Source organism: Ornithodoros turicata, chromosome 4 (genome assembly GCF_037126465.1).
Source record: "Ornithodoros turicata isolate Travis chromosome 4, ASM3712646v1, whole genome shotgun sequence".
NCBI lineage: Eukaryota > Metazoa > Arthropoda > Arachnida > Ixodida > Argasidae > Ornithodoros > Ornithodoros turicata.
Window position 1 is genome coordinate 76386874 of NC_088204.1, and position 12566 is coordinate 76399439.

Here is a 12566-nt window from a genome sequence, read left to right on the forward strand (position 1 = left end):
TAATCAAATACTGTAGTTTATTTCATTTATCTGTCCTGCAAGCAACTTTACTCAATGCAACAAGTGTATTCACATGCTTATTTACAGAGTTTATGTACAAACTTCAGTGCGTGTTTACAGTTTAGTCTGTGCATTCTTAATAATGTACATAATTCTCTCCTTAGGAGGTGCAATGTAAGACCGAAAAAGAAAACGCCGCAAATATGACAAAGTATTTGCGTCAACACGTTAATCACACACATTGTGATTATCTTGTCATAAATAGGCATAGAGACTCGTTACTTTAAAGCTGCATTTTCGATACAATGATTTGATCTGGCTAAGAAGTACCATGCCTTTAAGAATTATTTGAAAACATACTTTATTTTACATGCTATAGTGAAAACTATTAGAAACGTCCTCATTTCCAGCGTGGCTGTAACACGGGCCGTTTGAAATGTGTCGTGCTGGCGGAGACGTGGCCACGCGAGGGCAGTACATTTGAGTGAATACACCACATTTCTGCAATGACAGGAGACACTCATCAACTTCACTTAGCCTGATGCTGTCAAAACTTTTGAAATTTTTGAAACTGACTAAAAGACAGGCGGATTAGAGAATACACTGAACTAGTGTTCGGAATCGCTGCTCCAAGACTCGGTCTCGGGACTGAGGTCAATGAACTGAATCCCAGGTGCACAAACTACGGACATTACTGACGTGTCATCTGATGCTGAAATGAGGACTTTTAAGCAGGGATCGCAACCGACACTGAACCTGAACCAAGAACCACTAAAAACACATATTTTCTGATGAACCGGAACTAAACCGAAACAAAACTTTTTTTTTTCTCGCGTTGAACCGAACCGGAGCTGAACAGAAATAAATTAAGTCGGTTACTGGTTCGCGAAACGGTTCAGACGTATTGTGCGCTGCAAGAGATTGGATTTACGCAGCAGATTCGGCAGCGTTGCCAAAATTCAAAACCGTAACTGAACAAAAAACAAAGCTGCAGCTGAAGTGCGCGTGGTATTACATCCTCGCAGCTATTGTGTTCATTCTTTTGTGTTAGTCTTGGTGGATGCCTGAACCTGAACCCGAACGAACCGAAAAAATAACGGTTCCGATTCCTGCTTTTAAGGTGCTGCGGCAATGACAACACTGGTATGAAATATGTCCCTCAGAGGAGAAGGATGACAACGGCGACATTAGTAACAGCACAACATTGTGCTGTCACTAATGTCACCGATTACCTAACCACTGTCAATAACCTTGCTTTGCAGCGCAGTGTTGCCGAAAGTAATGTACATTTGTCTTTAGGAACTCGTGAAAAAAATGGGCAAAGAGCTCTTATTGATTTAGATTAACAAGTCTTCCAGAAAACAGTTACTCTCACAGGCTGCCAATATAATCCTTGGCACTGTACTGTGGGAGCACATAAAAATTTAGATATCCAAGAAGATAAGGGCACACTGCTGCCAATGATAAAATTCACTCAAGCCGAGGACAATCTTTCCTGTTTCTCAACATTTCGGGGAATGTGCGGCCAACAATGTTTGTGTGCGCTATCACGTTATGTGCGCTATTCACATTGCACGTCCAGTCTCACAAACCACACATTACTACGAAGTACATACATTTTCCAAGACCATTTCGCGCACATATTCAATGCACAACTTGCAAGAGACCTCACGTCGGTTTCCTTCATACGATCTGTCATCAGTTGTTTCATTGCTAAGCAAACTCCTACAGCTTCTACATAGGAACAGCTGTCATATAGGAATCACGTCATCACAAGTTACTACTGCAATCTCTTGGGTTAACAGGGGGGAAAAAACGAAACAAGACTAGAAGAGCCATACATCCAATGCATCTCTGATGGCTTTGATCAGGAATTGGGCGAATGAATTAAATTAATTAATTAAATGAGTTGCATTAGATGTGCCAACTGAGACGACCAATTAGGGATGTGGACGGTAACAAGACGGAAACTTAGACCTTCAAATAAAAGTGAAGACCTCGAATGGTAACAAATATCCTATGCACTAAAGTACCGTGTCATTCGACTGCCAAAATTTTACGTAAAACCACAAAATCTGCTATGCACTTCCTCAAAGACATGTTGCCAGAATTTGGCTCCATTTATAAGGTCAATTTTCAGTGACATGTATTTAACGGCGTACTAATGAGTACTAGTGGTCTCTTTATCGTCCAATCATGGTAACAAATCCAAGAATGGTAACAAATATCCTATGCACTAAAGTACCGTGTCATTCCACTGCCGAAATTTTGCGTAAAACCACAAAATCTGCTATGCACTTCCTCAAAGACATGTTGCCAGAATTTGGCTCCATTTATAAGATAAATTTTCAGTGACATGTATTTAACGGCGTACTAATGAGTACTAGTGGTCTCTTTATCGTCCAATCATGTTAAAAAGATGTATTAGTACGAAAGCATAACGTTCCGTGCAAGTTAAATACCATGCTACTACGTTATTAAATAAAGTAAATGTCGGAGCCTGTTGTCACAACCACACGAAAGTCATCACCTCGCCCCTTCTTCTTTCCATGGGGCATTAATCTACTTAAATACGGGTTACAACAAAATAAAACCGCACAAAAACTAACGCTGGAACCAAAGCTCACTACGGCTCGCATCCTTTTGCTTTGGTTATGTTGCAACAGTCCGCAGCTCAAATTTAATCGACAGTATTGTTTTGCAATCTGCATTTGACCTATACTAGTTGGTTACAGCTTCATGAGTAAAAACTTATTTCTATCTGCTCAAGCATGGCAGCTGAATTCTGACAGTCACAGGAGAACAGGTGTTAGAGGGTAAATCTCTGCTAGTGCCACAAGCGCATTACTTTTCGTTATCCTTCTTCACTATTACGAGACGTTCATTCTAGTAAAACTCTTGGGACTATATCGAATGGCACAGTAGCAGCAATGCAGAACAGGGATTGACTCGGAACAATCATAAAATGCCCCAAGTGAAGGTTCGTACTGCGAGGTTCTAGCTCTCCACGAACCAATTTTGAATGCCTAATTTTTGCGGAAAATACGGGGACCTTTAGATATACTGAGAATAATAAATCGGGGGGAAAACCAGCTCGAGTTACGGAAAACTAAAATCCATGACGAAAAACCCGAGACTGGGAAAAAGAGGAAAAACAGACGACACAACACAAAGTCTCGAAATTGTGTTGTGTCGTCTGTTTTTAAGTCTTTTTCCCAGTCTCGGGTTTTTCGTCATGGATCTTAGCCACCTGCTCGCTTGCTTTTTAACCATTTTATCTGGAAAACTAAAAGCAGGTGCCCAATAGTGCAAACTGCTATGCCATTAGAAGTGCCTCGAAAAGAAGAGACATTATCGCGTCAGGATTTCTCCGAATTAGCGGAGGACTAAGGGGCTTCCGCCACGGTGTCGTACTGCGCTGGAATGCTTGGCCCGACCGCAAGCAGCTTCCGCGGCACTTCCATCATTTCGCTCTCGACGCGGAGAATAATTATTGGCTCAGACTGTCTGGACAGCACCTTTGACCCTGACTCCGCCGTCGCTGCTGTTTTTCAGTTGCGAGGCGTCGTCCTCCTCCCCATCGTCTTCCCTGCCTTCTTCCAGCCTGAGGTCTCTGCTGTGCAACTCCTCTGTTGCCAGACTCGTGCTGGACTCCTCCGAGAACGAAGTCTCGTTGACGCAGCATGGTTTCCGGCACTCTTCTGCTGGACTCTCCATTGTGTCACTGTATGCGGTTACATTATTTCAGTAACCACAGGGGCAAGTGTACGGGGGTGATATAGTTCATTGTAACCACAACCTACTAGATCCCCTCCCAGCGCCGCATTTGGAGGCCAGTGGTGGCGCTACTCATCGACCCGGCTTATTATTGCTTCCTCAATTTCTGGAGTACTCTGTACTTTAGCTTACCTTAGTATTTTTGTACAAGCGGTGGATGTCCCACAGGAGGTGCTTCTTTCTAAAGTTGATTATCATCATCATTCCACACGTTTTCATAGGAACTGCTGCTGTCGTCTGCTACGGTAATCGTGCGTCCGCTTCTGCACGTTCAAAATTCAAATTTCCGTCGTCCAATCATGATGCAGATCTCGCGGGCCGATGAGTAACGCCCCTAACGGATCGTGCGGACGGGCTTCTCATTGGGCTTGCTGATTATGACATGGTCGCTATAATCTACTAGGTCGTGGTTGTAACATAGCACGTCTCCAGTCAAGGTCACACCTCAGCTTCAGGACGGGCAATTGGCAGAAAGCCACAGAGGAAGTAAAAATAGAGAGGAAGGGTCCAGGAATACTGTAAATTGCGTTAATTTCATGATTCGAACACAGAACACATTTTCGTGGCCACTAAATTTCGTGTATTCTGGACGCTAAAATCTGTGCAATTATGTACTTCGTGATGGGCCCCCGAGATTGCCAGTACTGCGGTGCCAGTACTGCCAAGAGCGGTGTAGCAGAGCAACACGGTCGAAGAAGCACTTGCAGAGAGCGTTTGCACGCTGCGTTCAGTGCGTTTTGCACACACAACCACGTGCATGTGCAGATGGTGTTTCTTGTTTGTAAACAGTAAAGTGGCGTATAGGATAGGAGATGTTCAATGTAATTTACACGGTTCCGTCATTTCCTTTGCCGTACCCATAAAACTGAGTCAACTGTTGCTTTTTACAGCTAAACTCACCTCGGAGTGCTAGACAAGAGTCCAGAATCGTTCGAAGGAGGCAAGAGAAGTGGCACTTCAAACGGGGGTTCCTGTAACGTCCCAGAGTCGTCTATCAACACGCGTGGTGGCAGATCTCCCACGGGACACGGCATTACGAAAGGAGGACACGGTAATATTATGTGGGGTGAGGACTGCACTGACGACCTCAGCACCATGCCCGCGTCTTGCGAACTCACAGCAGGGACGGAAAGACATATCTAGAGGCAGAAGAAGGATGTTCAGAAAAGGCGCCAACGGAATTAAAAAAAAAAGTTTTCTACCTGAGGTTGAGCGGGAGAAGGAACGGTCATCTGCTGGCTCACCACTCCAGAGTGGGAACTCCTTCGTGACAGGTCCTCCAGCGGAATTTCCTCCGAAAAGTCCCCGTGCTGTCCGAGGCGAGGGGACGATTCGCGAGACCTCGATCCAGAACGACGGGAAACTGGGCTCGAGCCTGAACGCCTGTCAATGCAGAAATGAAAGAGCAGAACTTAGTGCAGAACACAGATTGAATTTATTTATTTATTTGAAGTACCCTCAGGGCCTAAAGGGCATTACAGAGGGGAGGGGTAATAATTAGAGCTGAGCGCGGATGCGGGTATACCCGCGGGTACCCGCAGTTACCCGCATGTCGTCACGATTTGCGGGTAGGAATTCGCGATCGCTGCGGGTAGCGGGTAAGCAGGAAGCATTGTCATCTTCATCATCCAGAGGGTGAACAAGAAAACGGGGGTTCGAGCTGGTGGCCGAGCATGTATATACCGCTCACTTCCCCCTGCGCGTCCCAATGCGGGTATACAGACAGCACTGCGGGTGCGGGTTGCCCAGATTAAATTCTTGCGGGTGCGGGTCACACACGCGTGGGTACTGTGCGGGTGCGTGTCCAAGTTTGCTTACCCGCACTCACCTCTAGTAATAATACAAGGTATAGGGCAGGGGTGCCGAAGTGGCAGAAGCTTCACTGAGCAGAAATCACGCAATTTGAGGATGCAAGAAATCGAGACGTCAGCCGTCGTGTCAGTACCCACCTCCTGTGGTGGCCCTCGATGTCCCCCGAACTTCCCCGGTGGCCACTACGGTGCGCCGCAGCAAAACCCGGGACCTTGGCCGAGGAGGTGAACAGGGGCCGATACTGCATGTGTGGCCCCGAGAGGGAACTGGGTCCCGTAGAGCTCCTGCCTCGCAGCCCCGTGTCCTGGGATTGGCTGCGATGCATCGTTCCTGCAAAGCAAGAAAAATATATTATGTCCCCACAATAACTGTGGTCTACTATTTATGGTCCACTGGGCTTAGGACTCTGCACGGGCCGCACAGGCCCGGGCCTCCTTTGATCTACCCACCCAGGCCCAGCCCGACGGATCCACATCTGGCCCTGGCCTCACGCAAGCCCGGAGAATTTCTATGTTTGCTGGCCCCGGCCCGGCCTTAGATATTTGTAGGCTACCCAGTCTTGTATAGCATAGCAGAGTGCAAAAGTTGACCATGGCTTGAGCTGAACAGCGGGGTAACACAGGCTAAATCTAGGGCCGGGTAACACAGGCCAGACCTGGGGCCGGCTATGTATAGACCCGATCCCATAATGTCAAACCCAAGCCCAACCTGGTCCACCAAACAGGAGAGCTTCACCCTCGAGCCCGTGCAATGCTCTAATTGGGCTGTCACAACCAACAGCCTCCTTCTTAAACGCATGTCGCCACCGGGAAGCAATCGTGTCCATGAGAGGTGTCGAGTCACGGACAGACGAAGAGAGCGCACCATTTTCGGCAGACTTCTGGTGGAACGGTGTCGGAATCTGCCTGGAAAGTCTGTCAGAAAGCCTCGGACATAACAGATGGCAGCGAGATTTAATCTCGCCACTGCCCCGTTTTTAGTGTCCCATTAGAGCTGCTGCCACTACCACGACACTGGTTCAATAAAATGCATACCACGTCCATCAGTTTTCCTAACTTGTGAAAACTGAATGCGTCCAGCAGAAGGTGTGAACTCATAATGGTGTTACTGTACATTAACATTATTTTGGAACACCTGGCGCAACAGAACAATTTATAATTGCTTCGCACAGGTTCATGAACCAGTCACAGGTTCATGAACCTGTGGATCAAAGTTTGCAAACAGAGCTTATATGAAGACTTGATTTCCAAAATTAGCAAAGTCCCTTTTCTGCAAAATTGATACAGGGAGCTAAAGGGTAGCACCAGGGGCCGTTCTAACGGTTTAAAGGGACCATGAAGATATTTCAAAAACCTCTGCAAACATATGTATGCATTCCTAGACGCTAGTCCATTCACCATGTGAAGTATGAACTCAACACTGGTTTTAACGACGGAGATATTAACTAAAATCCAGGCCAAAAAAGGTGACTCCTTTAACGCCTCTGCTGCCGACACGACGGAAACTGGCTGGGACAACAAAACCAGATGACACCGGCCACTGGCGGGATAGCTTGGTGCAACCGTATAATGAGCAAGGGATCATTAAGTGACGTCAGACCGCTTGCACGGGGTCCATCTTGCGACCGCTCGACACTTTTTTTTTTCGCGTGAACTGTGCCCACGTTGAATGCTATATGGCAAAAACAGGATGTATTTAAGATAACAGACCTCCTTGCAAGCCGTTCGCCACTCGGAACTCCTTTTTCTTTATCTCTTCATGGACCCGTTAATAGGCCAGCGTAGCCTAAGCAGCTTTATGTCCACCTCAAATTACAGCACAAAAAAAGAAAAAAGATTTTTGGTCAAATGAGTTATGTCACGCGCAGAGGTGGGCGTTTGTCCTCGCGAGCCTCGCCTTCACCTAAATTTTCTGGGAGAAAAACTTTCCTCACCTCACCTCACCTCAAAGGAGTTATTGAAACTTTTCCTCACCTCACCTCAATTTTTTCAAGCTACTTGTGTATTCGATGTGACGTTCGCAGGGATTGAAGAATCTTCATCATTAAAGTCGCGTTGGCTTTGAGCGGCTGCCAATGAACTCGTGAAATTGCTTAGTCAATGTAACGTTTTTTTTTGTTTTTTTTCTGGCAGATTTGGCCTAATCAACCACAAAAAAACGCTTCGTGAAACGATTGTTATACCCGTAAAAGTTGCGCGTATCACCGGCGAGAGAGGAGGACAGTCCCCGCCCAGGTGAGAGACAGAAGCTGCAAAAAGAAGGAAAGCTATCCCGTGTACGCGCGGAAAAAGTTTTCATAAAGTGCGCGTTCATAAAGTTTTCCTCACCTCACATCAGAATTTTTTTGAAATTTTTCCTCACCTCACCTCAAAATTGTTTAACAAGATTTTCCTCACCTCACCTGAAAATGTTTCTTGAAAATTTTCCTCGCCTCACCTCAAACATTTTTTTGAAGATTTTCCTCACCTTACCTCAAACATCACCAGAAAAATTGGCCCTCACCTCACCTCAAATATCGTGAGGTGAGGATGAGGAAACCCTTACCCTCACACGCCCTCGTGAGAGTGCCCACCTCACCTTTCCCCCCCCCCCCCCCCCAGACCCGATTCTGCTCATTTTGGAAATAAACTCTTCACGTGGCACTGGTCTTTCACATAAAGAAAATGGCCTTGTTACCCGATGAGGCCATTGTTGCCGTGGTAACCGGCCTGGGTGCGTGTCTTGGGGGAGAAGGTGGTTGCACTTGCAAGTCCAGCAGTCTGGCCACCTGGTGCATCTTTCGTTGCCGAGCGCGGAGGCGGCCCTTGTTGAGCCGCTGCTTTGCCGCCATGCAACGTATGTGGTCGTCGAAAAGAAAACGTGCTGCCAGGAGAGGTTCCCCGCGTGCCCCGTTCCCGGAAGGTCCGCCGACTCCCCCCATCGGATATGCTCCGCCGGCGGGTCGGCGGTGCACAACGATGTGCAGGCAGCGGCTGTCATCTTTGTCGCCGCTCACCTCGATGTCCTGGAAGTGTGTGGCAACAATGCTCAGTCAACACAGAGTGTAAGCTCGAAGACAATGATTATTGCAAAGCCTGCGGAAGCACGGAAGTGTCCGAGACTTGGTACATCATGTCCTATGTGGTGTCTTCGTGAGGGTACACTGAGCAGTAAAAGCATCGAAAATGGTTTTGGACTTCCATGGCCCAGCAACAGTTTAGGGAGCAGGATTTAGAAACTTATGTCAGAACACTGCACATGTGGGCGTCGTGTTTTAGGATTAAACCAGTTTTTACACCCCCACCCCCCCAATTATCCAACCAGTTTTTACACCCCCACAACCCAAATTCAATACAGAACATCATTTTCGTTTGCAGTAATAGTGGTGCATGATATGAGTTTCAGATAACTATTACTGTTACTGTTCCCTTGTCTGAACCAGCAAAAGCAAAAATTTCACCCATATATTCAGAAGTAGGTCAATGTTAGACATCCAACAAGTTATTCATGTACCATTAAAAATCTGATAAAACATGCAGTCCACAAAGGGAGAGGAGGCAAGGCAATATATTATTCAGGAAAACAAAGCCAGGCACACCTGAAGGAATCCGACAAATTTTGCGACACCCCATCCCACACGCTTGGTGTCTGGCTCCACAAGCACCAGCTGGACGACGTCGATGACCATGAAACGTCGGATTTTGGCACCGTCCTTCGTCACTACTGTGCAGCCAATCAGGTCGCTGTTATCTGTGCCAGATAAAATTTGATTACAGACAACAACGGGGTGCTTTGAGATGCGTAAGAAAATACAATTACGTCAATACAGCAGAAAGGCACACAGGTGCTCTGTAGCGAGTGCTTTCTGAAAGCAACAATGAAAGTGCAATCACTGCAAAATTCTCTTCGCTTGTGTGATTTGGGAATGGAAGTAAATTTACCTGAGAAACACAAAAATGAAGGAGTGAACAAAATTCAATATTGCTTCTCGATTTTTACATGTTCTTCTGGCTGCCAGGAAAATTGTGATTAGAGCACTGCACAGGCCGCATTCTTAGGACCAGGCCCGGCACAAGCCCGAAGAATTTCTAGGCTTCCCAGCACAGTCCCAGACCAAGAGCCCGAACCTGTCCAGGCCCGTGGGCTGGGTAGAGCCATCTTTTTACAGGCCTGTGCTGGGATCGGGTTTGACCATTACTCCAACAGCACCAAACATCCTCTCGATGTACAAATAATGTCCAAAAACGGATCCGTGAGGACATTATTCGTACATCCAGAGGATATTCGGTGCTGTTGGGGTAACAGTAAAAGCCCGAGCCTAGACCTGGCCTGTAAAAAGATGGCTCTACCCAGCCCACGGGCCCGGACAGGTTCAGGCTTTCGGGTAAGCCGCAGCCCGTGCAGTGTTCTAACCGTGATCACTAGAGCGTAGATTTTCATGCAAATGCATGTTTTTATCTCGATATGGTTTCGTGTCTGGACAATGAAGAAACGCTTTTGGTCTTGGTCTGAGGGCGATTAGAAGGCTTCTCACGTAAATTCATGTTTGGCACGTTATGGAAGCAGATCCACAGAAACGTTTGCGAATAAAATTAAATTCGTTTAGGTCTCCATAAACACTTGTCCGACACATTTTACAAATGTGTAACATCTCTCCAAACACACTGTTCTGAACTTGCAAATGTTCGCCAAAGTTGACCCACACACTGTATGTGAGGCTGGCTGGGACCAAAGGATCTGACTCAATTGGACATTTTTGTCATAAAAGCAACTGTCACAAAACAAACAAAGAAGTGGTACTGAACCGAAATGCTTGCAGCCACCTGGGAACTGTACCTGTAAACACCTGAACCGGTAAAATTTCAGCTCGTAAATACCTGCACATGATGCACAAGAATAAACGAACGCACAAACACTTACGCAACAAGCGCCATGCGATTTTAGAGAATGCGCCACCTTATGGTGACTCCACGCACGAGCTCCTACGGGCAGAGAAGCAAAAACGTCAAACGAAACTAAATGGGTAAGTGGTGCTGCCACAGTTTTACTACATGTGCTGTCGTACGTGTACGTTTGTTCTTGTGCCTCAACCCAACCCAATCGGGAATTCAGCGAATCCAATTCAAGAAGGTATCAATCATCGTCCACACCTTTTTTGTTGGCTGTGCAGCCAATAAGAATGGTCTTGACTCTCTTAAAATGGCGAGGCTTACTTGCTTTGCCAATCCCGAGTAAGTGGCATTGTTACATGTTGCGCTCACCATTACGGTGCTTTGTTCCTCGTTTCATCTAGCACAAGTAATATTCTCATAAACAATGTTACCGCGAAGTAAGTAAACATGACACTGACACACCAAAAGTGTGCTTGCGGGCATATTCGTCTGGGCAGGCTTATTCAAATAAACTGTTGCACATGTTCACGCATTCAAATTACCAGGTGTTTCGCCCCACTGAGTTTGACAAGACCGGAGCATCATTTCGAATTATTCTGAAGTTTGGATTAAGAGAGTTCAAAGTGCGCACTGTACTTTGGCTCTTGTGGTTTGGGGTTTTACATTTTTTGAAAATTCGGGAGGTGGGGTAAAAATCGGGTTTTATTTCAGGAGCTGTAAAGATGGGTAAAATTGGGCAAAAAAAAACGATATTTTCGGGTGAAAGCGTTTCAGATGAACATGAGCGACTATGCTGAATGTGCAGTGTTTACCATTCTGCAGGCACTTATTGGTAGCTGAATTTGCACTTTGGCAAGCTTGGTTTTGGGGTTCTACAGGTTTTACCCTAAGTGATGGCAATGAAAATCAGAGTGTAAAACCGGGTTTTACCCAAAACCCAAAACGCAAGGCCTTAAATGCAGTGATGGCCAGTAGTTAACTACATGTAGTTAAACTACTTGATTGTAGTTAAAAAGTAGTTATCAACTACTTGCAGAGATGTAGTGACAACTACTAGTTAAACCACTATTTCGAGTAGTTAACTACAGTAGTTAGGTTACTGCAGGCACCAACTACGTCAGATTTTGCCGCAGGCTTTACGACCCGATTGTGCTTCCGACTTTTTCCTCGAGCTACTTGTTTGATGAGAACGGAGGTGCTGAGCAATTGTGCCGTGCATGTGTACTAAATCTTCATTTTTATCGCTGCTCGTGATCCATATTTAGGTGTCCAAGAACACTATAGTATGGGATTGGTGTTGATGGACAACGTTAAGTAGTTATAGATGTAGTTAAAATACATTGCAGTAGTTAAAGAAGTAGTTTTAACTACCTCCCCTGAAAAGTAGTTGAACTACTAGTTAAACTACTCCATCGCGAAGTAGTTAGTAGTTATAGTTAAACTACTGTAGAAGTAGTTAGTGGCCGTCACTGCTTAAATGTACATAAAGAATACAAGCACGAAAAGATGCAACCTAGTCTGAAGTGAAAAAGTTCTAATGGAATGCGCATCATTTACAAGGTACACAGTCTTGCCTACTGGCTGTAGGCCGTCAAGGACAACACTTTTTATTTCATTTCTAGAGCCATTAAAACCATTTTGCTGCAGCAGAGGTTGCAATGTAATGTGTAAATGTAATGTAAATCTCAATTATTGTTTTTGTTTCACATTATTTCTTTTAATATTAATACATATTGTAATGCGAATTTTGTTGTCTCGCATTCCATTGCAACAAGGCTTGACGCTGTTCACTTCAATGCCTGTAAAGTACCGACACTTACTCAGATCGAGGACGTCATTAACCTTAATGCAACTGCTCAAGTTGGTGAGAGGAAGGTGAGTCTCTCGCTCTGCCCTCAGCGCCAGAGACAGCTCTCGTAGCCGGAAGAAAACACGGATTGCCTGCACAGTTTACAATATGAAATTCACAGGTGCTCAAATGCACAATGATTATGCGTGATTCGGGATGTACTCATCAATACGACGTGACCATCATGCGAATCGATACCAAATATGATCACCCTTATTAAGCTTAGACTATTCAACCTACTAGTTGAACTGCTTGAA

The 12566-nt window shown here is 45.7% G+C and overlaps 1 protein-coding gene across 3 annotated transcripts in view; it reads right to left on the reverse strand.

The window, feature by feature from the left end:
* The window catches only part of LOC135391905 (protein CLEC16A-like), a 26775-nt gene continuing 14209 nt past the window's right edge, over nt 1-12566 (reverse strand). For all 3 annotated transcript variants that reach the window (XM_064622451.1, XM_064622450.1, XM_064622449.1), the window contains 8 exons: nt 12281-12401; nt 9167-9318; nt 8266-8593; nt 5727-5919; nt 4980-5160; nt 4678-4916; nt 3519-3724; nt 1-501 (listed from right to left, as the gene is read on the reverse strand). In XM_064622451.1, the coding sequence (XP_064478521.1) occupies nt 401-501; nt 3519-3724; nt 4678-4916; nt 4980-5160; nt 5727-5919; nt 8266-8593; nt 9167-9318; nt 12281-12401 (1521 nt within the window). In that variant the 3' untranslated portion in view covers nt 1-400. The remainder of the gene's footprint in view (nt 502-3518; nt 3725-4677; nt 4917-4979; nt 5161-5726; nt 5920-8265; nt 8594-9166; nt 9319-12280; nt 12402-12566) is intronic.